Source organism: Engystomops pustulosus, unplaced genomic scaffold (assembly GCF_040894005.1).
Source record: "Engystomops pustulosus unplaced genomic scaffold, aEngPut4.maternal MAT_SCAFFOLD_118, whole genome shotgun sequence".
NCBI lineage: Eukaryota > Metazoa > Chordata > Amphibia > Anura > Leptodactylidae > Engystomops > Engystomops pustulosus.
In genome coordinates this window covers 102,943-127,188 of record NW_027284999.1, presented here as the reverse complement: position 1 = coordinate 127,188, position 24,246 = coordinate 102,943, and the positions used below count along the sequence as shown (strand labels likewise).

At 50.8% G+C, this 24,246-nt stretch overlaps 1 protein-coding gene across 2 annotated transcripts in view; it reads left to right on the top strand.

The window, feature by feature from the left end:
* LOC140107124 (calsequestrin-2-like) overlaps positions 1-18,817 on the top strand; it is a 78,369-nt gene extending 59,552 nt beyond the window's left edge. Inside the window, exons 9-12 of one of the 2 annotated variants that reach the window (XM_072131673.1) lie at positions 12,552-12,652; positions 15,185-15,259; positions 18,361-18,497; positions 18,573-18,817. In XM_072131673.1, the coding sequence (XP_071987774.1) occupies positions 12,552-12,652; positions 15,185-15,259; positions 18,361-18,497; positions 18,573-18,633 (374 nt within the window). In that variant the 3' untranslated portion in view covers positions 18,634-18,817. Of the gene's footprint in view, positions 1-12,551; positions 12,653-15,184; positions 15,260-18,360 lie in introns of both variants that reach the window. The other variant, XM_072131672.1, reaches the window with a different exon arrangement.
* The last annotated feature ends 5,429 nt before the right edge of the window (positions 18,818-24,246 follow it).

The following is a 24,246-nucleotide window of genomic DNA, read 5'->3' as shown; positions in this document are numbered from 1 at the left end:
TACAGGATGTGTCTGGTAGTAGCTGGGCTGAGGTAGTACTGGCTGTATACAGGATGTGTCTGGTAGTAGCCGGGCTGAGGTAGTACTGGCTGTATACAGGATGTGTCTGGTAGTAGCTGGGCTGAAGTAGTACTGGCTGTATACAGGATGTGTCTGGTAGTAGCCGGGCTGAGGTAGTACTGGCTGTATACAGGATGTGTCTGGTAGTAGCTGGGCTGAGGTAGTACTGGCTGTATACAGGATGTGTCTGGTAGTAGCTGGGCTGAGGTAGTACTGGCTGTATATAGGATGTGTCTGGTAGTAGCAGGGCTGAGGTAGTACTGGCTGTATACAGGATGTGTCTGGTAGTAGCCGGGCAGAGGTAGTACTGGCTGTATACAGGATGTGTCTGGTAGTAGCTGGGCTGAGGTAGTACCGGCTGTATACAGGATGTGTCTGATAGTAGCCGGGCTGAGGTAGTACTGGCTGTATACAGGATGTCTCTGGTAGTAGCCGGGCTGAGGTAGTACTGGCTGTATACAGGATGTGTCTGGTAGTAGCCGGGCTGAGGTAGTACTGGCTGTATACAGGATGTGTCTGGTAGTAGCCGGGCTGAGGTAGTACTGGCTGTATTCAGGATGTGTCTGGTAGTAGCCGGGCTGAGGTAGTACTGGCTGTATACAGGGTGTGTCTGGTAGTAGCCGGGCTGAGGTAGTACTGGCTGTATACAGGATGTGTCTGGTAGTAGCTGGGCTGAGGTAGTACTGGCTGTATACAGGATGTGTCTGGTAGTAGCTGGGCTGAGGTAGTACTGGCTGTATACAGGATGTGTCTGGTAGTAGGTGGGCTGAGGTAGTACTGGCTGTATACAGGATGTGTCTGGTAGTAGCCGGGCTGAGGTAGTACTGGCTGTATACAGGATGTGTCTGGTAGTAGCCGGGCTGAGGTAGTACTGGCTGTATACAGGATGTGTCTGGTAGTAGCTGGGCTGCGGTAGTACTGGCTGTATACAGGATGTGTCTGTTAGTAGCCGGGCTGAGGTAGTACTGGCTGTATACAGGGTGTGTCTGGTAGTAGCCGGGCTGAGGTAGTACTGGCTGTATACAGGATGTGTCTGGTAGTACTGGCTGTATACAGGATGTGTCTGTTAGTAGCCGGGCTGAGGTAGTACTGGCTGTATACAGGATGTGTCTGGTAGTAGCTGGGCTGAGGTAGTACTGGCTGTATACAGGATGTGTCTGGTAGTAGCTGGGCTGAGGTAATACTGGCTGTATACAGGATGTGTCTGGTAGTAGCCGGGCTGAGGTAGTACTGGCTGTATACAGGATGTGTCTGGTAGTAGCCGGGCTGAGGTAGTACTGGCTGTATACAGGATGTGTCAGGTAGTAGCCGGGCAGAGGTAGTACTGGCTGTATACAGGATGTGTCTGGTAGTAGCCGGGCTGAGGTAGTACTGGCTGTATTCAGGATGTGTCTGGTAGTAGCTGGGCTGAGGTAGTACTGGCTGTATACAGGATGTGTCTGGTAGTAGCTGGGCTGAGGTAATACTGGCTGTATACAGGATGTGTCTGGTAGTAGCTGGGCTGAGGTAGTACTGGCTGTATACAGGATGTCTCTGGTAGTAGCCGGGCTGAGGTAGTACTGGCTGTATACAGGATGTGTCTGGTAGTAGCCGGGCTGAGGTAATACTGGCTGTATACAGGATGTGTCTGGTGGTAGCCGGGCTGAGGTAGTACTGGCTGTATACAGGATGTGTCTGGTAGTAGCCGGGCTGAGGTAGTACTGGCTGTATACAGGATGTGTCTGGTAGTAGCTGGGCTTAAGTAGTACTGGCTGTATACAGGATGTGTCTGGTAGTAGCTGGGCTGAGGTAGTACCGGCTGTATACAGGATGTGTCTGATAGTAGCCGGGCTGAGGTAGTACTGGCTGTATACAGGATGTCTCTGGTAGTAGCCGGGCTGAGGTAGTACTGGCTGTATACAGGATGTGTCTGGTAGTAGCCGGGCTGAGGTAGTACTGGCTGTATACAGGATGTGTCTGGTAGTAGCCGGGCTGAGGTAGTACTGGCTGTATTCAGGATGTGTCTGGTAGTAGCCGGGCTGAGGTAGTACTGGCTGTTTACAGGGTGTGTCTGGTAGTAGCCGGGCTGAGGTAGTACTGGCTGTATACAGGATGTGTCTGGTAGTACTGGCTGTATACAGGGTGTGTCTGGTAGTAGCCGGGCTGAGGTAGTACTGGCTGTATACAGGATGTGTCTGGTAGTACTGGCTGTATACAGGATGTGTCTGGTAGTAGCCGGGCTGAGGTAGTACTGGCTGTATACAGGATGTGTCTGGTAGTAGCTGGTCTGAGGTAGTACTGGCTGTATACAGGACGTGTCTGGTAGTAGCCGGGCTGAGGTAGTACTGGCTGTATACAGGATGTCTCTGGTAGTAGCCGGGCTGAGGTAGTACTGGCTGTATACAGGATGTGTCTGGTAGTAGCCGGGCTGAGGTAGTACTGGCTGTATACAGGATGTGTCTGGTAGTAGCCGGGCTGAGGTAGTACTGGCTGTATTCAGGATGTGTCTGGTAGTAGCCGGGCTGAGGTAGTACTGGCTGTATACAGGGTGTGTCTGGTAGTAGCCGGGCTGAGGTAGTACTGGCTGTATACAGGATGTGTCTGGTAGTACTGGCTGTATACAGGGTGTGTCTGGTAGTAGCCGGGCTGAGGTAGTACTGGCTGTATACAGGATGTGTCTGGTAGTACTGGCTGTATACAGGATGTGTCTGGTAGTAGCCGGGCTGAGGTAGTACTGGCTGTATACAGGATGTGTCTGGTAGTAGCTGGGCTGAGGTAGTACTGGCTGTATACAGGATGTGTCTGGTAGTAGCCAGGCTGAGGTAGTACTGGCTGTATACAGGATGTGTCTGGTAGTAGCTGGGCTGAGGTAGTACTGGCTGTATACAGGATGTCTCTGGTAGTAGCCGGGCTGAGGTAGTACTGGCTGTATACAGGATGTGTCTGGTAGTAGCTGGGCTGAGGTAGTACTGGCTGTATACAGGATGTGTCTGGTAGTATCGGGGCTGAGGTAGTACTGGCTGTATACTGGATGTGTCTGGTAGTAGCCGGGCTGAGGTAGTACTGGCTGTATACAGGATGTGTCTGGTAGTAGCCGGGCTGAGGTAGTACTGGCTGTATACAGGATGTGTCTGGTAGTAGCAGGGCTGAGGTAGTACTGGCTGTATACAGGATGTGTCTGGTAGTAGCTGGGCTGAGGTAGTACTGGCTGTATATAGGATGTGTCTGGTAGTACCTGGACTGAGCTGGTACTGGCTGTATACAGGATGTGTCTGGTAGTAGCCGGGCTGAGGTAGTACTGGCTGTATACAGGATGTGTCTGGTAGTAGCCGGGCTGAGGTAGTACTGGCTGTATACAGGATGTGTCTGGTAGTAGCCGGGCTGAGGTAGTACTGGCTGTATTCAGGATGTGTCTGGTAGTAGCCGGGCTGAGGTAGTACTGGCTGTATACAGGATGTGTCTGGTAGTACTGGCTGTATACAGGATGTGTCTGGTAGTACTGGCTGTATACAGGATGTGTCTGGTAGTAGCAGGGCTGAGGTAGTACTGGCTGTATACAGGATGTGTCTGGTAGTAGCCGGGCTGAGGTAGTACTGGCTGTATTCAGGATGTGTCTGGTAGTAGCTGGGCTGAGGTAGTACTGGCTGTATACAGGATGTGTCTGGTAGTAGCTGGGCTGAGGTAGTACTGGCTGTATACAGGATGTGTCTGGTAGTAGCTGGGCTGAGGTAGTACTGGCTGTATACAGGATGTGTCTGGTAGTAGCTGGGCTGAGGTAGTACTGGCTGTATACAGGATGTGTCTGGTAGTAGCCGGGCTGAGGTAGTACTGGCTGTATACAGGATGTGTCTGGTAGTAGCCGGGCTGAGGTAGTACTGGCTGTATACAGGATGTGTCTGGTAGTAGCTGGGCTGAAGTAGTACTGGCTGTATACAGGATGTGTCTGGTAGTAGCCGGGCTGAGGTAGTACTGGCTGTATACAGGATGTGTCTGGTAGTAGCTGGGCTGAGGTAGTACTGGCTGTATACAGGATGTGTCTGGTAGTAGCTGGGCTGAGGTAGTACTGGCTGTATACAGGATGTGTCTGGTAGTAGCTGGGCTGAGGTAGTACTGGCTGTATATAGGATGTGTCTGGTAGTAGCAGGGCTGAGGTAGTACTGGCTGTATACAGGATGTGTCTGGTAGTAGCTGGGCTGAGGTAGTACTGGCTGTATACAGGATGTGTCTGGTAGTAGCTGGGCTGAGGTAGTACTGGCTGTATACAGGATGTGTCTGGTAGTAGCTGGGCTGAGGTAGTACCGGCTGTATACAGGATGTGTCTGATAGTAGCCGGGCTGAGGTAGTACTGGCTGTATACAGGATGTCTCTGGTAGTAGCCGGGCTGAGGTAGTACTGGCTGTATACAGGATGTGTCTGGTAGTAGCCGGGCTGAGGTAGTACTGGCTGTATACAGGATGTGTCTGGTAGTAGCCGGGCTGAGGTAGTACTGGCTATATACAGGATGTGTCTGGTAGTAGCTGGGCTGAGGTAGTACTGGCTGTATACAGGATGTGTCTGGTAGTAGCCGGGCTGAGGTAGTACTGGCTGTATACAGGATGTGTCTGGTAGTAGCCGGGCTGAGGTAGTACTGGCTGTATTCAGGATGTGTCTGGTAGTAGCCGGGCTGAGGTAGTACTGGCTGTATACAGGGTGTGTCTGGTAGTAGCCGGGCTGAGGTAGTACTGGCTGTATACAGGATGTGTCTGGTAGTAGCTGGGCTGAGGTAGTACTGGCTGTATACAGGATGTGTCTGGTAGTAGCTGGGCTGAGGTAGTACTGGCTGTATACAGGATGTGTCTGGTAGTAGGTGGGCTGAGGTAGTACTGGCTGTATATAGGATGTGTCTGGTAGTAGCTGGGCTGAGGTAGTACTGGCTGTATATAGGATGTGTCTGGTAGTACCTGGGCTGAGCTGGTACTGGCTGTATACAGGATGTGTCTGGTAGTAGCCGGGCTGAGGTAGTACTGGCTGTATACAGGATGTGTCTGGTAGTAGCCGGGCTGAGGTAGTACTGGCTGTATACAGGATGTGTCTGGTAGTAGCTGGGCTGAGGTAGTACTGGCTGTATACAGGATGTGTCTGGTAGTAGCTGGGCTGAGGTAGTACTGGCTGTATACAGGATGTGTCTGTTAGTAGCCGGGCTGAGGTAGTACTGGCTGTATACAGGGTGTGTCTGGTAGTAGCCGGGCTGAGGTAGTACTGGCTGTATACAGGATGTGTCTGGTAGTACTGGCTGTATACAGGATGTGTCTGGTAGTACTGGCTGTATACAGGATGTGTCTGGTAGTAGCTGGGCTGAGGTAGTACTGGCTGTATACAGGATGTGTCTGGTAGTAGCTGGGCTGAGGTAGTACTGGCTGTATACAGGATGTGTCTGGTAGTAGCTGGGCTGAGGTAGTACTGGCTGTATACAGGATGTGTCTGGTAGTAGCTGGGCTGAGGTAGTACTGGCTGTATACAGGATGTGTCTGGTAGTACTGGCTGTATACAGGATGTGTCTGGTAGTAGCTGGGCTGAGGTAGTACTGGCTGTATACAGGATGTGTCTGGTAGTAGCTGGGCTGAGGTAGTACTGGCTGTATACAGGATGTGTCTGGTAGTAGCCGGGCTGAGGTAGTACTGGCTGTATACAGGATGTGTCTGGTAGTAGCTGGGCTGAGGTAGTACTGGCTGTATACAGGATGTGTCTGGTAATAGCTGGGCTGAGGTAGTACTGGCTGTATACAGGATGTGTCTGGTAGTAGCAGGGCTGAGGTAGTACTGGCTGTATACAGGATGTGTCTGGTAGTAGCTGGGCTGAGGTAGTACTGGCTGTATATAGGATGTGTCTGGTAGTAGCTGGGCTGAGGTAGCTCTGGCTGTATACAGGATGTGTCTGGTAGTAGCTGGGCTGAGGTAGTACTGGCTGTATACAGGATGTGTCTGGTAGTAGCCGGGCTGAGGTAGTACTGGCTGTATACAGGATGTGTCTGGTAGTAGCCGGGCTGAGGTAGTACTGGCTGTATACAGGATGTGTCTGGTAGTAGCTGGGCTGAGGTAGTACTGGCTGTATATAGGATGTGTCTGGTAGTAGCCGGGCTGAGGTAGTACTGGCTGTATACAGGATGTGTCTGGTAGTAGCTGGGCTGAGGTAGTACTGGCTGTATACAGGATGTGTCTGGTAGTAGCTGGGCTGAGGTAGTACTGGCTGTATACAGGATGTGTCTGGTAGTAGCCGGGCTGAGGTAGTACTGGCTGTATACAGGATGTGTCTGGTAGTAGCCAGGCTGAGGTAGTACTGGCTGTATACAGGATGTGTCTGGTAGTAGCTGGGCTGAGGTAGTACTGGCTGTATACAGGATGTGTCTGGTAGTAGCCGGGCTGAGGTAGTACTGGCTGTATACAGGATGTGTCTGGTAGTTGCTGGGCTGAGGTAGTACTGGCTGTATACAGGATGTGTCTGGTAGTAGCTGGGCTGAGGTAGTACTGGCTGTATACAGGATGTGTCTGGTAGTAGCTGGGCTGAGGTAGTACTGGCTGTATACAGGATGTGTCTGGTAGTAGCTGGGCTGAGGTAGTACTGACTGTATACAGGATGTGTCTGGTAGTAGCCGGGCTGAGGTAGTACTGGCTGTATACAGGATGTGTCTGGTAGTTGCTGGGCTGAGGTAGTACTGGCTGTATACAGGATGTGTCTGGTAGTAGCTGGGCTGAGGTAGTACTGGCTGTATACAGGATGTGTCTGGTAGTAGCTGGGCTGAGGTAGTACTGGCTGTATACAGGATGTGTCTGGTAGTAGCTGGGCTGAGGTAGTACTGACTGTATACAGGATGTGTCTGGTAGTAGCCGGGCTGAGGTAGTACTGGCTGTATACAGGGTGTGTCTGGTAGTACTGGCTGTATACAGGGTGTGTCTGGTAGTAGCCGGGCTGAGGTAGTACTGGCTGTATACAGGATGTGTCTGGTAGTAGCTGGGCTGAGGTAGTACTGACTGTATACTGGATGTGTCTGGTAGTAGCCGGGCTGAGGTAGTACTGGCTGTATACAGGATGTGTCTGGTAGTAGCTGGGCTGAGGTAGTACTGGCTGTATACAGGATGTGTCTGGTAGTAGTTGGGCTGAGGTAGTACTGGCTGTATACAGGATGTGTCTGGTAGTAGCCAGGCTGAGGTAGTACTGGCTGTATACAGGATGTGTCTGGTAGTAGCCGGGCTGAGGTAGTACTGGCTGTATACAGGATGTGTCTGGTAGTTGCTGGGCTGAGGTAGTACTGGCTGTATACAGGATGTGTCTGGTAGTAGCTGGGCTGAGGTAGTACTGGCTGTATACAGGATGTGTCTGGTAGTAGCCGGGCTGAGGTAGTACTGGCTGTATACAGGATGTGTCTGGTAGTAGCCGGGCTGAGGTAGTACTGGCTGTATACAGGATGTGTCTGGTAGTAGCAGGGCTGAGGTAGTACTGGCTGTATACAGGATGTGTCTGGTAGTAGCTGGGCTGAGGTAGTACTGGCTGTATACAGGATGTGTCTGGTAGTAGCTGGGCTGAGGTAGTACTGGCTGTATACAGGATGTGTCTGGTAGTAGCAGGGCTGAGGTAGTACTGGCTGTATACAGGATGTGTCTGGTAGTAGCCGGGCTGAGGTAGTACTGGCTGTATACAGGATGTGTCTGGTAGTAGCTGGGCTGAGGTAGTACTGGCTGTATACAGGATGTGTCTGGTAGTAGCCGGGCTGAGGTAGTACTGGCTGTATACTGGATGTGTCTGGTAGTAGGCGGGCTGAGGTAGTACTGGCTGTATACAGGATGTGTCTGGTAGTAGCTGGGCTGAGGTAGTACTGGCTGTATACAGGATGTGTCTGGTAGTAGCTGGGCTGAGGTAGTACTGGCTGTATACAGGATGTGTCTGGTAGTAGCTGGGCTGAGGTAGTACTGACTGTATACAGGATGTGTCTGGTAGTAGCCGGGCTGAGGTAGTACTGGCTGTATACAGGATGTGTCTGGTAGTAGCCGGGCTGAGGTAGTACTGGCTGTATACAGGATGTGTCTGGTAGTAGCCGGGCTGAGGTAGTACTGGCTGTATACAGGATGTGTCTGGTAGTACCTGTGGTCTGTATGTTGCTCTTTGGGTCTCAGACACTTGGTATAAAATTTCCCCCTTCCTTTCCTATGACAGTTTATCCCCTAAATCCATAACACACTCTGCACCCCAAACTCACGGGGACTACTTTTCACTCATCTTGGGTTCTCCTTTTATAAATGGGCAGAAGAAGAGATCCCCCAGTGACAGCCTCCCATTGGCTCTGACATCACCGGGCAGACTTCAGCCCCGGTGACAACAAAGAGCGGGAAAATTCTTCATGCCCAATTACCTCAAACAGTTCACCATATACCTGCCCCTCATCCCTCAGGAACCCTCCTTATTGTCCAGGACCCCCACAATAATTAAACATTATAGATGTGAGGAACCTGTCCAGCAACAGCGCAACCACCACCAGGCTTGGCGCTAGGAGTCAGAAGTGGTGGCGAACTGACCCTGTGACGTCCCTGAGGGCTAAGGTCCTACTTGTAGCAGTTACGCGCCCTGACAAGGGTGAACCTGCTATCAGGAACCTACAAGGTGACAGGGAAGAGCGGACAGGTGTCAGGATACTGAGGTAGACCAGTGGTGTCATACGGCTTCTTGTAGATCCTACTTGATGTCAAGGGAGCTGCCTTACAAGGAGCTCAAAGAGGCGTGGTTTTCTTTATCCCATCTTGGAAAACTTTTCCCAGCACCGGCATATTTTCCCAGAATCCCGATAGTGGAAGATCCATGGCTATAAGACTTCACGCGCCTCCATGGTGGCCTTCATTGCCAGTCTCCCTAAGGAGAACTCTAACTTCCCGAGATAGCCCAGTGTTCTCACCGGTACACAGAAAACCAAGACACGTCAGAGACAGGGAGAGCGGGGAAGCACCGGCTCTGAGGGTTACAGACACACAAGGAGAGTGGGACGGACAAAACCAAGATGGCGGCAAAGGTACATAATCATACAGCCAATAGAATGGTCGGGAGACAAAGCAGAAGTCATGACACAGAGAGATCAGACTGTATAACCAGCAGCCTCGGAAGGAACGGGGCAGAATATAAGGCAGTAATGGACACCGCCCCCAGCACTGACTGGTTCAGCCGCCCATCACTCAAACCACTGACGCTGGCAATTCGATTTCAGAACACACACCCAGCTTTCCCTAGAAAGGATCATAAAGGGAGCTGTCAATCAGGCAGCTGTGGGTGTGGTTTTCCAGCACAGAAGTCCGAGTCTGATCCCATGCAGAACAATTCTCAAGTTCTGACAATAGTAAGATGCAGCGCTAACAATAGCCAGCAGGGGGTAGTGCACCAGATCAGCCCCCTCCTCCAACACCACATGGGGTACCCCGAAAGACTTAGTAGGGACCCCACAATAATGGTGGCTGTAGTGTTGGTGATGATGGTACATATGTAAGCCAACCAGGGGATGATGAGGGTTATGATAGGGCGATTATAGACGATGATGAAGGTGAAAGCGACGGTGAGGGGGAGATACATTATCAGGGTGAGGGGGAGATACATTATCAGGGTGAGGGGGTGATACATTATCAGGGTGAGGGGGTGATACATTATCAGGGTGAGGGGGTGATACATTATCAGGGTGAGGGGGTGATACATTATCAGGGTGAGGGGGTGATACATTATCAGGGTGAGGGGGTGATACATTATCAGGGTGAGGGGGTGATACATTATCAGGGTGAGGGGGTGATACATTATCAGGGTGAGGGGGAGATCCATTATCAGGGTGAGGGGGAGATACATTATCAGGGTGAGGGGGAGATACATTATCAGGGTGAGGGGGTGATACATTATCAGGGTGAGGGGGTGATACATTATCAGGGTGAGGGGGTGATACATTATCAGGGTGAGGGGGTGATACATTATCAGGGTGAGGGGGAGATCCATTATCAGGGTGAGGGGGAGATACATTATCAGGGTGAGGGGGTGATACATTATCAGGGTGAGGGGGAGATCCATTATCAGGGTGAGGGGGAGATCCATTATCAGGGTGAGGGGGTGATACATTATCAGGGTGAGGGGGAGATACATTATCAGGGTGAGGGGGAGATACACTATCAGGGTGAGGGGGAGATACATTATCAGGGTGAGGGGGAGATCCATTATCAGGGTGAGGGGGAGATACATTATCAGGGTGAGGGGGTGATACATTATCAGGGTGAGGGGGAGATACATTATCAGGGTGAGGGGGAGATACATTATCAGGGTGAGGGGGTGATACATTATCAGGGTGAGGGGGAGATACATTATCAGGGTGAGGGGGTGATACATTATCAGGGTGAGGGGGTGATACATTATCAGGGTGAGGGGGTGATACATTATCAGGGTGAGGGGGAGATACATTATCAGGGTGAGGGGGTGATATATTATCAGGGTGAGGGGGAGATCCATTATCAGGGTGAGGGGGTGATCCATTATCAGGGTGAGGGGGAGATACATTATCAGGGTGAGGGGGAGATACATTATCAGGGTGCGGGGGTGATACATTATCAGGGTGAGGGGGTGATACATTATCAGGGTGAGGAGGTGATACATTATCAGGGTGAGGGGGAGATCCATTATCAGGGTGAGGGGGAGATCCATTATCAGGGTGAGGGGGTGATACATTATCAGGGTGAGGGGGTGATACATTATCAGGGTGAGGGGGTGATACATTATCAGGGTGAGGGGGTGATACATTATCAGGGTGAGGGGGAGATACATTATCAGGGTGAGGGGGTGATACATTATCAGGGTGAGGGGGTGATACATTATCAGGGTGAGGGGGAGATACATTATCAGGGTGAGGGGGAGATACATTATCAGGGTGAGGGGGTGATACATTATCAGGGTGAGGGGGTGATACATTATCAGGGTGAGGGGGTGATACATTATCAGGGTGAGGGGGTGATACATTATCAGGGTGAGGGGGTGATACATTATCAGGGTGAGGGGGTGATACATTATCAGGGTGAGGGGGTGATACATTATCAGGGTGAGGGGGAGATACATTATCAGGGTGAGGGGGTGATACATTATCAGGGTGAGGGGGTGATACATTATCAGGGTGAGGGGGTGATACATTATCAGGGTGAGGGGGTGATACATTATCAGGGTGAGGGGGTGATACATTATCAGGGTGAGGGGGTGATACATTATCAGGGTGAGGGGGTGATACATTATCAGGGTGAGGGGGTGATACATTATCAGGGTGAGGGGGTGATACATTATCAGGGTGAGGGGGTGATACACTATCAGGGTGAGGGGGTGATATATTATCAGGGTGCGGGGGTGATACATTATCAGGGTGAGGGGGTGATACATTATCAGGGTGAGGGGGTGATACATTATCAGGGTGAGGGGGTGATACATTATCAGGGTGAGGGGGTGATACATTATCAGGGTGAGGGGGTGATACATTATCAGGGTGAGGGGGTGATACATTATCAGGGTGAGGGGGTGATACATTATCAGGGTGAGGGGGTGATACACTATCAGGGTGAGGGGGTGATATATTATCAGGGTGAGGGGGTGATATATTATCAGGGTGAGGGGGTGATACATTATCAGGGTGAGGGGGAGATACATTATCAGGGTGAGGGGGAGATACATTATCAGGGTGAGGGGGTGATACATTATCAGGGTGAGGGGGAGATACATTATCAGGGTGAGGGGGTGATACATTATCAGGGTGAGGGGGTGATACATTATCAGGGTGAGGGGGAGATACATTATCAGGGTGAGGGGGAGATACATTATCAGGGTGAGGGGGTGATACATTATCAGGGGGAGGGGGTGATACATTATCAGGGTGAGGGGGAGATACATTATCAGGGTGAGGGGGAGATACATTATCAGGGTGAGGGGGTGATACATTATCAGGGTGAGGGGGTGATACATTATCAGGGTGAGGGGGTGATACATTATCAGGGTGAGGGGGTGATACATTATCAGGGTGAGGGGTGATACATTATCAGGGTGAGGGGGTGATACATTATCAGGGTGAGGGGGTGATACATTATCAGGGTGAGGGGTGATACATTATCAGGGTGAGGGGGTGATACATTATCAGGGTGAGGGGGTGATACATTATCAGGGTGAGGGGGTGATACATTATCAGGGTGAGGGGGAGATACATTATCAGGGTGAGGGGGTGATACATTATCAGGGTGAGGGGGTGATACATTATCAGGGTGAGGGGGAGATACATTATCAGGGTGAGGGGGTGATACATTATCAGGGTGAGGGGGTGATACATTATCAGGGTGAGGGGGAGATACATTATCAGGGTGAGGGGGAGATACATTATCAGGGGGAGGGGGTGATACATTATCAGGGTGAGGGGGTGATACATTATCAGGGTGAGGGGGTGATCCATTATCAGGGTGGTCCTGTCTCCTCTGACCTCATCTCTTCTGCTGTTTCAGATGGTTATGAATTTGTCCAAATCCTGAAGGAAGTGGCCAGAGAGAACACGGAGAACCCGGAGCTGAGCATCATCTGGATCGACCCCGATGACTTCCCTCTGGTGACATGATTGTTTTATCAGGACATGGTAGAGAGAGGACAGGAGAATCCAAGACCTGTCCTCCTCCTCCTCCTCCAGACTCCTCGGTCCTCCTCCTCCTCATCCAGACTCCTCTGTCCTCCTCCTCCTCCAGACTCCTCTGTCCTCCTCCTCCTCCAGACTCCTCTGTCCTCCTCCAGACTCCTCTGTCCTCCTCCTCCTCCAGACTCCTCTGTCCTCCTCCGACTCCAGACCCCTCTGTCCTCCTCCTCCTCCAGACCCCTCTGTTCTCCTCCTCCTCCAGACCCCTCTGTCCTCCTCCTCCTCCAGACCCCTCTGTCCTCCTCCTCCAGACTCCTCTGTCCTCCTCCTCCTCCAGACCCCTCTGTCCTCCTCCTCCAGACTCCTCTGTCCTCCTCCAGACCCCTCTCTCCTCCTCCTCCTCCAGACTCCTCTGTCCTCCTTCTCCTCCAGACTCCTCTGTCCTCCTCCTCCTCCAGACTCCTCTGTCCTCCTCCTCCTCCAGACTCCTCTGTCCTCCTCCTGACTCCTCTGTCCTCCTCCTCCTCCAGACTCCTCTGTCCTCCTCCAAACTCCTCTGTCCTCCTCCTCCTCCAGACTCCTCTGTCCTCCTCCGACTCCAGACCCCTCTGTCCTCCTCCTCCTCCAGACCCCTCTGTCCTCCTCCTCCTCCAGACCCCTCTGTCCTCCTCCTCCTCCAGACCCCTCTGTTCTCCTCCTCCTCCAGACCCCTCTGTCCTCCTCCTCCAGACTCCTCTGTCCTCCTCCTCCTCCAGACCCCTCTGTTCTCCTCCTCCTCCAGACCCCTCTGTCCTCCTCCTCCAGACTCCTCTGTCCTCCTCCTCCTCCAGACCCCTCTCTCCTCCTCCTCCTCCAGACTCCTCTGTCCTCCTTCTCCAGACTCCTCTGTCCTCCTCCTCCTCCGGACTCCTCTGTCCTCCTCCTCCTCCAGACTCCTCTGTCCTCCTCCTCCTCCAGACTCCTCTGTCCTCCTCCTCCAGACTCCTCTGTCCTCCTCCTCCTCCAGACTCCTCTGTCCTCCTCCTCCAGACTCCTCTGTGCTCCTCCTCCTCCAGACTCCTCTGTCCTCCTCCTCCTCCTCCAGACTCCTCTGTCCTCCTCCTCCTCCAGACTCCTCTGTCCTCCTCCTCCTCCAGTCTCCTCTGTCCTCCTCCTCCTCCAGACTCCTCTGTCCTCCTCCAGACTCCTCTCTCCTCCTCCTCCTCCAGTCTCCTCTGTCCTCCTCCTCCTCCAGACTCATCTGTCCTCCTCCTCCCCCAGACTCCTCTGTCCTCCTCCTCCTCCCCCAGTCTCCTCTGTCCTCCTCCTCCTCCTCCAGACTCCTCTCTCCTCCTCCTCCTCCAGTCTCCTCTGTCCTCCTCCTCCTCCAGACCCCTCTGTCCTCCTCCTCCTCCAGACTACTCTGTCCTCCTCCTCCTCCAGACCCCTCTGTCCTCCTCCTCCTCCAGACCCCTCTGTCCTCCTCCTCCTCCAGACTCCTCTGTCCTCCTCCTCCTCCAGACTCCTCTCTCCTCCTCCTCCTCCAGACCCCTCTGTCCTCCTCCTCCTCCAGACTTCTCTGTCCTCCTCCTCCTCCAGACCCCTCTGTCCTCCTCCTCCTCCAGACTCCTCTGTCCTCCTCCAGACTCCTCTGTCCTCCTCCTCCAGACTCCTCTGTCCTCCTCCTCCAGACTCCTCTGTCCTCCTCCTCCTCCAGACTCCTCTGTCCTCTTCCTCCAGACTCCTCTTTCCTCCTCCTCCTCCAGACTCCTCTGTCCTCCTCCTCCTCCAGACCCCTCTGTCCTCCTCCTCCTCCAGACTCCTCTGTCCTCCTCCTCCTCCAGACTCCTCTGTCCTCCTCCTCACCCAGACTTCTCTGTCCTCCTCCAGACTCCTCTGTCCTCCTCCTCACCCAGACTCATCAGTCCTCCGCCTCCAGCCCACCATGTGTCCTCCTCCCTCTCAAGACTCCTCTGTCCTCCTCCACCACCAGATCCCTCTGCCCTCCTCCTCTTCCAGACTCCTCTGTCCTCCTCCTCCTCCTCCAGACTCCTCTGTCCTCCTCCTTCTCCAGACTCCTCTGTCCTCCTCCTCCTTCTCCAGACTCCTCTGTCCTCCTCCTTCTCCAGACTCCTCTGTCCTCCTCCTCTTCCAGACTCCTCTGTCCTCCTCCAGACTCCTCTGTCCTCCTCCTCCTCCTCCAGACTCCTCTGTCCTCCTCCTTCTCCAGACTCCTCTGTCCTCCTCCTCCTTCTCCAGACTCCTCTGTCCTCCTCCTCCTTCTCCAGACTCCTCTGTCCTCCTCCTTCTCCAGACTCCTCTGTCCTCCTCCTCCTTCTCCAGACTCCTCTGTCCTCCTCCTCCTTCTCCAGACTCCTCTGTCCTCCTCCTCTTCCACCCTCTTTCTTCTTGTGTCTTTGTGGTGCAGAATCAATAAATTTTATTTAAGTGTAAAACTCTTCAGAGCAGAGGAATAAAGGATAAATGCGGGGGAGCTGCTATCATCGATAACCGGCATTCTTCTCTGCACAGATGGTGACCTACTGGGAGAAGACCTTCCACATCGACCTGTTCCGACCACAGATAGGAGTGGTCAATGTGACCGATGTGAGTGTGTGACCCAACAGCCGCCATCATATATCACTGTATATAGCTCCTCCTATTACTCCACACAACTCCTCCCATAACTAAATATATCCCCTCCAATTACTCCATATAACTCCTCCTATCACTCCATATGACTCCTCCTATCACTCCATATAACTCCTCCTATCACTCCATATAACTCCTCCTATTACTCCACACAACTCCTCCTATCACTCCATATAACTCCTCCTTTTACTCCATATAACTCCTCCTATCACTCCATATAACTCCTCCTTTTACTCCATATAACTCCCCCTATTACTCCATATAACTCCCCCTATTACTCCATATAACTCCTCCTATCACTTCATATAACTCCCCCTATTACTCCATATAACTCCTCCTATCACTTCATATAACTCCTCCTATCACTCCATATAACTCCTCCTATTACACCGTATAACTCCTCCTATTACTACATATAACTCCCCCTATTACTCCATATAACTCCCCCTATTACTCCATATAACTCCTCCTATTACTCCATATAACTCCCCCTATTACTCCATATAACTCCTCCTATCACTCCATATAACTCCTCCTATCACTTCATATAACTCCTCCTATCACTCCATATAACTCCTCCTATCACTCCATATAACTCCTTCTATCACTCCATATAACTCCTCCTATCACTCCATATAACTCCTCCTATCACTTCATATAACTCCTCCTATCACTCCATATAACTCCTCCTTTTACTCCATATAACTCCTCTTATTAAACCACCCTGCTCCTCCCGTAACTAAATATAACTCCTCCAATTACTCCATATAACTCCTCCTATTACCCTATATAACTCCTCCTTTTACTCGATATAACTCCTCCTATTACTCCATATAACTACCCCTATTACTCCATATAACTACCCCTATTACTCCATATAACTCCCCCTAATACTCCATATAACTCCCCCTATTACTCCATATAACTCCTCCTATTACCCTATATAACTCCTCCTTTTACTCGATATAACTCCTCCTATTACTCCATATAACTCCCCCTATTACTCCATATAACTCCTCCTATTACTCCATATAACTCCCCCTATCACTCCATATAACTCCTCCTATTACTCCATATAACTCCCCCTATTACTCCATATAACTCCTCCTATCACTCCATATAACTCCTCCTATCACTCCATATAACTCCTCCTTTTACTCCATATAACTCCTCTTATTAAACCACCCTGCTCCTCCCATAACTAAATATAACCCCTCCTATTACACCGTATAACTCCTCCTATTACTCCATATAACTCCTCCTATTACACCGTATAACTCCTCCTATTACTACATATAACTCCTCCTTTTACTCCATATAACTCCTCCTATTACTTCATATAACTCCTCCTATTACTCCATATAACTCCCCCTATTACTCCATATAACTCCTCCTGTTACTCCATATAACTCCTCTTATTAAACCACCCTGCTCCTCCCATAACTAAATATAACTCCTCCTATTACACCATATAACTCCTCCTATTACTCCACACAACTCCTCCCATAACTAAATATAACCCCTCCTATTACTCCGTATAACTCCTCGTATCACTCCATATAACTCCTCCTATCACTCCATATAACTCCTCCTATCACTCCATATAACTCCTCCTATTACTCCATATAACTCCTCCTATCACTCCATATAACTCCTCCTATTATTCCATATAACTCCTCCTATCACTCCATATAACTCCTCCTATTACTCCATATAACTCCTCCTATTACCCTATATAACTCCTCCTATTATTCCATATAACTCCTCCTATCACTCCATATAACTCCTCCTATCACTCCATATAACTCCTCCTATCACTCCATATAACTCCTCCTATTACTCCATATAACTCATCCTGTTACTCCATATAACTCCTCCTATTACACCATATAACTCCTCCTGTCATTCCATATAACTCCTCCTATAACTCCATATAACTCCTCCTATAACTCCATATAACTCCGCCTATTACTACATATAACTCCTCCTATTTCCCTATATAACTCCTCCTATCACTCCATATAACTCCTCCTATCACTCCATATAACTCCTCCTATCACTCCATATAACTCCTCCTTTCACTCCATATAACTCCTCCTTTCACTCCATATAACTCCTCCTATCACTCCATAGAACTCCTCTTATCACTCCATATAACTCCTCCTATCACTCCATATAACTCATCCTGTTACTCCATATAACTCCTCCTATTACACCATATAACTCCTCCTGTCATTCCATATAACTCCTCCTATCACTCCATATAACTCCTCCTATAACTCCATATAACTCCTCCTATCACTCCATAGAACTCCTCTTATCACTCCATATAACTCCTCCTATCACTCCATATAACTCATCCTGTTACTCCATATAACTCCTCCTATTACACCATATAACTCCTCCTGTCATTCCATATAACTCCTCCTATCACTCCATATAACTCCTCCTATAACTCCATATAACTACTCCTATCAGTCCATTTAACTCCTCCTATTACTCCATATAACTCCTCCTATTACTCCATATAACTCCTCCTATTATTCCATATAACTCCACCTATCACTCCATATAACTCCGCCTATTACTACATATAACTCCTCCTATTTCCCTATATAACTCCTCCTATCACGCCATATAACTCCTCCTATCACTCCATATAACTCCTCCTATCACTCCATAGAACTCCTCTTATCACTCCATATGACTCCTCCTATCACTCCATATAACTCCTCCTATCACTCCATATAACTCCTCCTATTACTCCACACAACTCCTCCCATATCTAAATATAACCCCTCCTATTACTCCTTATAACTCCTCCTATTACTACTTATAACTCTTCCTATTACCCTATATCACTCCTCCTATTACTCCATATAACTCCTCCTGTCACTCCATATAACTCCTCCTGTCACTCCATTTAACTCCTCCTATTACACCATGAAACCCCTCCTTTTACTCCATATAACTCCTCCTATCACTCCATATTACTCCTCCTTTTACTCCATATAACTCCTCCTATCACTCCATATTACTCCATGTTGCTATTGCAGGCGGACAGCGTCTGGATGGAAATGGAGGATGCCGAGGATTTACCTTCTCCCTCTGAGCTGGAACAATGGATTGAAGACGTGTTGTCTGGGAAGATCAACACTGAAGATGACGATGATGACGAAGACGACGATGATGATGACGAAGACGACGATGACGATGATGATGACGATGATGACGACGACGATGATGATGACGATGATGACGATGATGACGATGATGATGATGATGATGACGATGATGATGACGATGATGACGACGATGATGATAACTAAACTTGGAGACCAATGTAATGTTTGGTGCTGGACCTGATGGCATCATCCATTTCTTTGTATTAGTCAGTATGACCGGACAGACATGACCATCGCTGGGCTGCAGTCCCCAAACGGGAATCATGAGCAGCTGACACGCGTCAACAGATCACCAGCGAAACCCCAAAATAAAATGGCAAAATGTTAAAAAAAATGAAAAAGACTCTGCGTCACAGCTGTGTCCCTATGTGTGATTAGTGATGAAGGGGATCCTCTGCGTCACTGCTGTGTCCCTATGTGTGATGAGTGTTGGAGGAATGACTCTGCATCACTGCTGTGTCCTTATGTGTGATGAGTGTTGGAGGTGATCCTCTGCGTCACTGCTGTGTGGTGAGTGTTGGAGTAATGACTCTGTGTCACTGCTGTGTCCTTATGTGTGATGAGTGTTGGAGGTGATCCACTGCGTCACTGCTGTGTCCTTATGTGTGATGAGTGTTGGAGGTGATCCTCTGCGTCACTGCTGTGTGGTGAGTGTTGGAGTAATGACTCTGTGTCACTGCTGTGTCCTTATGTGTGATGAGTGTTGGAGGTGATCCACTGCGTCACTGCTGTGTCCCTATGTGTGCTGAGTGTTGGAGGTGATCCTCTGCGTCACTGCTGTGTCCCTATGTGTGCTGAGTGTTGGAGGTGGTCCTCTGCGTCACTGCTGTGTCCCTATGTGTGCTGAGTGTTGGAGGTGATCCTCTGCGTCACTGCTGTATCCTTATATGTGCTGAGTGTTGGAGGTGATCCTCTGCGTCACTGCTGTGTCCCTATGTGTGCTGAGTGTTGGAGGTGATCCTCTGCGTCACTGCTGTATCCTTATATGTGATGAGTGTTGGAGGTGATCCTCTGCATCACTGCTGTATCCTTATATGTGCTGAGTGTTGGAGGTGATCCTCTGCGTCACTGCTGTATCCTTATGTGTGATGAGTGTTGGAGGTGATCCTCTGCGTCACTGCTGTATCCTTATGTGTGATGAGTGTTGGAGGTGATCCTCTGCGTCACTGCTGTGTGATGAGTGGTGGAGGGCATTTTTCATAGTGAGGTCTTTTTGTTGTTTCTTATTCTGTTTGGTTTTTATTTTTTGTTCTTTTTCCCTGATGTTATATGTTTGTAATCTCTTTTGTCTTACCTTTCATCCTCTATTAATGATTGTGGGCATTTTCCACGTAAAATATTTGTGGTTTTTAGTGGCTTTTCCCTCCCTGCTTCTGGGGACTATAGAAAACATATAAAAGTCACATGATGTGAGTATAAGGAAATGTTTTATACCTCTGGACCAGCAATAGGGGAGAACGGAAGCTTTGGGAGTGATCCGAGTGATGCACGGTCACCAGGGGGGGAGTTCACAAGTCTCCAATGATAACTGATTCCTTCCCCCTGCTCCTTATGGGTCACCGCCCTTCCCCCTGCTCCTTATAGGTCACCGACCTTACCCCTGCTCCTTATGGGTCGCCGTCCTTCCCCCTGCTCCGTATGGGTCACCGACCTTACCCCTGCTCCTTATGGGTCACCGTCCTTCCCCTGCTCCTTATAGGTCACCGTCCTTCACCCTGCTCCTTATGGGTCGCCGTCCTTCCCCCTGCTCCGTATGGGTCACCGACCTTACCCCTGCTCCTTATGGGTCACCGTCCTTCCCCTGCTCCTTATGGGTCACCGTCCTTCCCCTGCTCCTTATGGGTCACCGTCCTTCCCCTGCTCCTTATGGGTCACAGTCCTTCCCCCTGCTCCTTATGGGTCACCGACCTTACCCCTGCTCCTTATGGGTCACCGTCCTTCCCCCTTCTCCTTATGGGTCACCGTGGGGGGAGTTCACAAGTCTCCAATGATAACTGATTCCTTCCCCCTGCTCCTTATGGGTCACCGTCCTTCCCCCTATTCATTATGGGTTACCGTCAGTGGCGTAACTAGGAGAGGCAGGGCCCCATAGCAGACTTCTGAATGGGGCCCTCCTTCTACCTTAAAAAATACATATTTATATACTCACAAATGTGAGTTACAGATACACAGTATACACAGTACACATATAGAGTATAATGCAGTATATATACACATCATACATTCTGAAAACATACAGCTTATATACATCACAGATACAGTATATATACATCACATACACTCACCGGCCACTTTATTAGGTCCACCATGCTAGTAACGGGTTGGACCCCCTTTTGCCTTCAGAACTGCCTCAATTCTTCGTGGCATAGATACAACAAGGTGCTGGAAGCTCCTCAGAGATTTTGCTCCATAGTGACATGATGGCATCACACAGTTGCCGCAGATTTGTCGGCTGCACATCCATAAAGCGAATCTCCTGTTCCACCACATCCCAAAGATGCTCTATTGGATTGAGATCTGGTGACTGTGGAGCCATTTGTGTCCAGTGACCTCATTGTCATGTTCAAGAAACCAGTCTGAGATGATTCCAGCTTTATGACATGGCGCATTATCCTGCTGAAAGTAGCCATCAGATGTTACAGGGTACATTGTGCTCATAAAGGGATGGACATGGTCAGCAACAACACCATGACACCAGCACCACCAGCCTGAGCCGCTGATACAAGGCAGGATGGATCCATGACACCACCACCACCAGCCTGAGCCGCTGATACAAGGCAGGATGGATCCATGACACCACCACCACCAGCCTGAGCCGCTGATACAAGGCAGGATGGATCCATGACACCACCACCACCAGCCTGACCCGCTGATACAAGGCAGGATGGATCCATGACACCACCACCACCAGCCTGACCCGCTGATACAAGGCAGGATGGATCCATGACACCACCACCACCAGCCTGACCCGCTGATACAAGGCAGGATGGATCCATGACACCAGCACCACCAGCCTGAGCCGCTGATACAAGGCAGGATGGATCCATGACACCACCACCACCAGCCTGAGCCGCTGATACAAGGCAGGATGGATCCATGACACCACCACCAGCCTGACCCGCTGATACAAGGCAGGATGGATCCATGACACCACCACCACCAGCCTGAGCCGCTGATACAAGGCAGGATGGATCCATGACACCACCACCAGCCTGACCCGCTGATACAAGGCAGGATGGATCCATGACACCACCACCACCAGCCTGAGCCGCTGATACAAGGCAGGATGGATCCATGACACCAGCACCACCAGCCTGACCCGCTGATACAAGGCAGGATGGATCCATGACACCACCACCACCAGCCTGACCCGCTGATACAAGGCAGGATGGATCCATGACACCACCACCACCAGCCTGAGCCGCTGATACAAGGCAGGATGGATCCATGACACCACCACCAGCCTGAGCCGCTGATACAAGGCAGGATGGATCCATGACACCACCACCAGCCTGACCCGCTGATACAAGGCAGGATGGATCCATGACACCACCACCACCAGCCTGAGCCGCTGATACAAGGCAGGATGGATCCATGACACCACCACCACCAGCCTGAGCCGCTGATACAAGGCAGGATGGATCCATGACACCCCCACCACCAGCCTGAGCCGCTGATACAAGGCAGGATGGATCCATGACACCACCACCACCAGCCTGACCCGCTGATACAAGGCAGGCTGGATCCATGCTTTCATGTTGTTGACGCCAAATTCTGACCCTACCATCCGAATGTCGCAGCAGAAATCGAGACTCATCAGAACAGGCAACGTTTTTCCAATCTTCTACTGTCCAATTTCGATGAGCTTGTGCAAATTGTAGCCTCAGTTTCCTGTTCTTAGCTGAAAGGAGTGGCACCCGGTGTGGTCTTCTGCTGCTGTAGCCCATCTGCCTCAGAGTTGGACGTACTGTGCGTTCAGAGATGCTCTTCTGCCTACCTTGGTTGTAACGGGTGGCGATTTGAGTCACTGTTGCCTTTCTACCAGCTCGAACCAGTCTGCCCATTCTCCTCTGACCTCTGGCATCATCAAGGCATTTCCGCCCACAGAACTGCCGCTCACTGGATGTTTTTTCTTTTTCGGACCATTCTCTGTAAACCCTAGAGATGGTTGTGCGTGAAAATCCCAGTAGATCAGCAGTTTCTGAAATACTCAGACCAGCCCTTCTGGCACCAACAACCATGCCACGTTCAAAGGCCACAAATCACCTTTCTTCCCCATACTGATGGAGAACTGCAGGAGATTGTCCTGACCATGTCTACATGCCTAAATGCACTGCCGCCATGTGATTGAGTTGCCCCCATGTGATTGGCTGATTAGTAAATAAGTGTTAAAGAGCAGTTGGACAGGTGTACCTAATAAAGTGGCCGGTGAGTGTATATGTCATACACAATGGGGCTCATTTACTAAGGGGCCGGAACGCTGCGTTTCCCGAATATTACCGATTTGCGCCGTTTTTCCCTGTATTGCCCCGGGTTTTTTGGAAATCGGAGGCGTGGCCATTGGAAAACCCGACGGATTCGGAAACAACACTGTATATAAAAAAGAATTTGTGTAGCTTGACACGCACCTACATGCACCGAAGAGAAGAAGGTGAACTCCAGCGGACCTCGACCTTGGCAGGTTGGATGATGGGGCCCCCTGATGCTGTGGGCCCCATAGCAGCTGCTATGGCTGCTACCACTGTAGTTACGCCCCTGGTCACCGTCCTTCCCCCTGCTCCTTATGGATCACCGTCCTTCCCCCTGCTCCTTATGGGTCACCGTCCTTCCCCATGCTCCTTATGGGTCACAGTCCTTCCCCCTGCTCCTTACGGGTCACAGTCCTTCCCCATGCTCCTTATGGGTCACAGTCCTTCCCCATGCTCCTTATGGGTCACAGTCCTTCCCCCTGTTCCTTATGGGTCACCATCCTTCCCCATGCTCCTTATGGGTCACAGTCCTTCCCCCTGTTCCTTATGGGTCACCGTCCTTCCCCTGCTCTTTATGGGTCACCGTCCTTCCCCCTTCTCCTTATGGGTCACAGTCCTTCCCCATGCTCCTTATGGGTCACCATCCTTCCCCTGCTCCTTATGGGTCACAGTCCTTCCCCCTTCTCCTTATGGGTCACAGTCCTTCCCCATGCTCCTTATGGGTCACAGTACTTCCCCATGCTCCTTATGGGTCACCGTCCTTCCCCCTGCTCCTTATGGGTCACCGTCCTTCCCCCTGCTCCTTATGGGTCACAGTCCTTCCCTGCTCCTTATGGGTCACCGTCCTTCCCCTCCTCCTTATGGGTCACCGTCCTTCAGCCTTCTCCTTATGGGTCACCGTCCTTTCCCCTGCACCATATGGGTCACCGTCCTTCCGTCTGCTGCTTATGGGTCACCGTCCTTCCCCCTGCTCCTTATGGGTCACCGTTAGAGATGAGCGAACATGCTCGTCCGAGCTTGATGCTCGGTCGAGCATTAGGGTACTCGAAACTGCTCGTTGCACGGACGAATACTTCGCCCGCTCGAGAAAATGGCAGCTCCCGCCGTTTTGCTTTTTGGCGGCCAGAAACAGAGCCAATCACAAGCCAGGAGACTCTGCACTCCACCCAGCATGACGTGGTACCCTTACACGTCGATAGCAGTGGTTGGCTGGCCAGATCAGGTGACCCTGGGATAGACTATCCCCTGCCCGCGCTGCTCGGATCATTCTGTCTCTGGATGCCGCTAG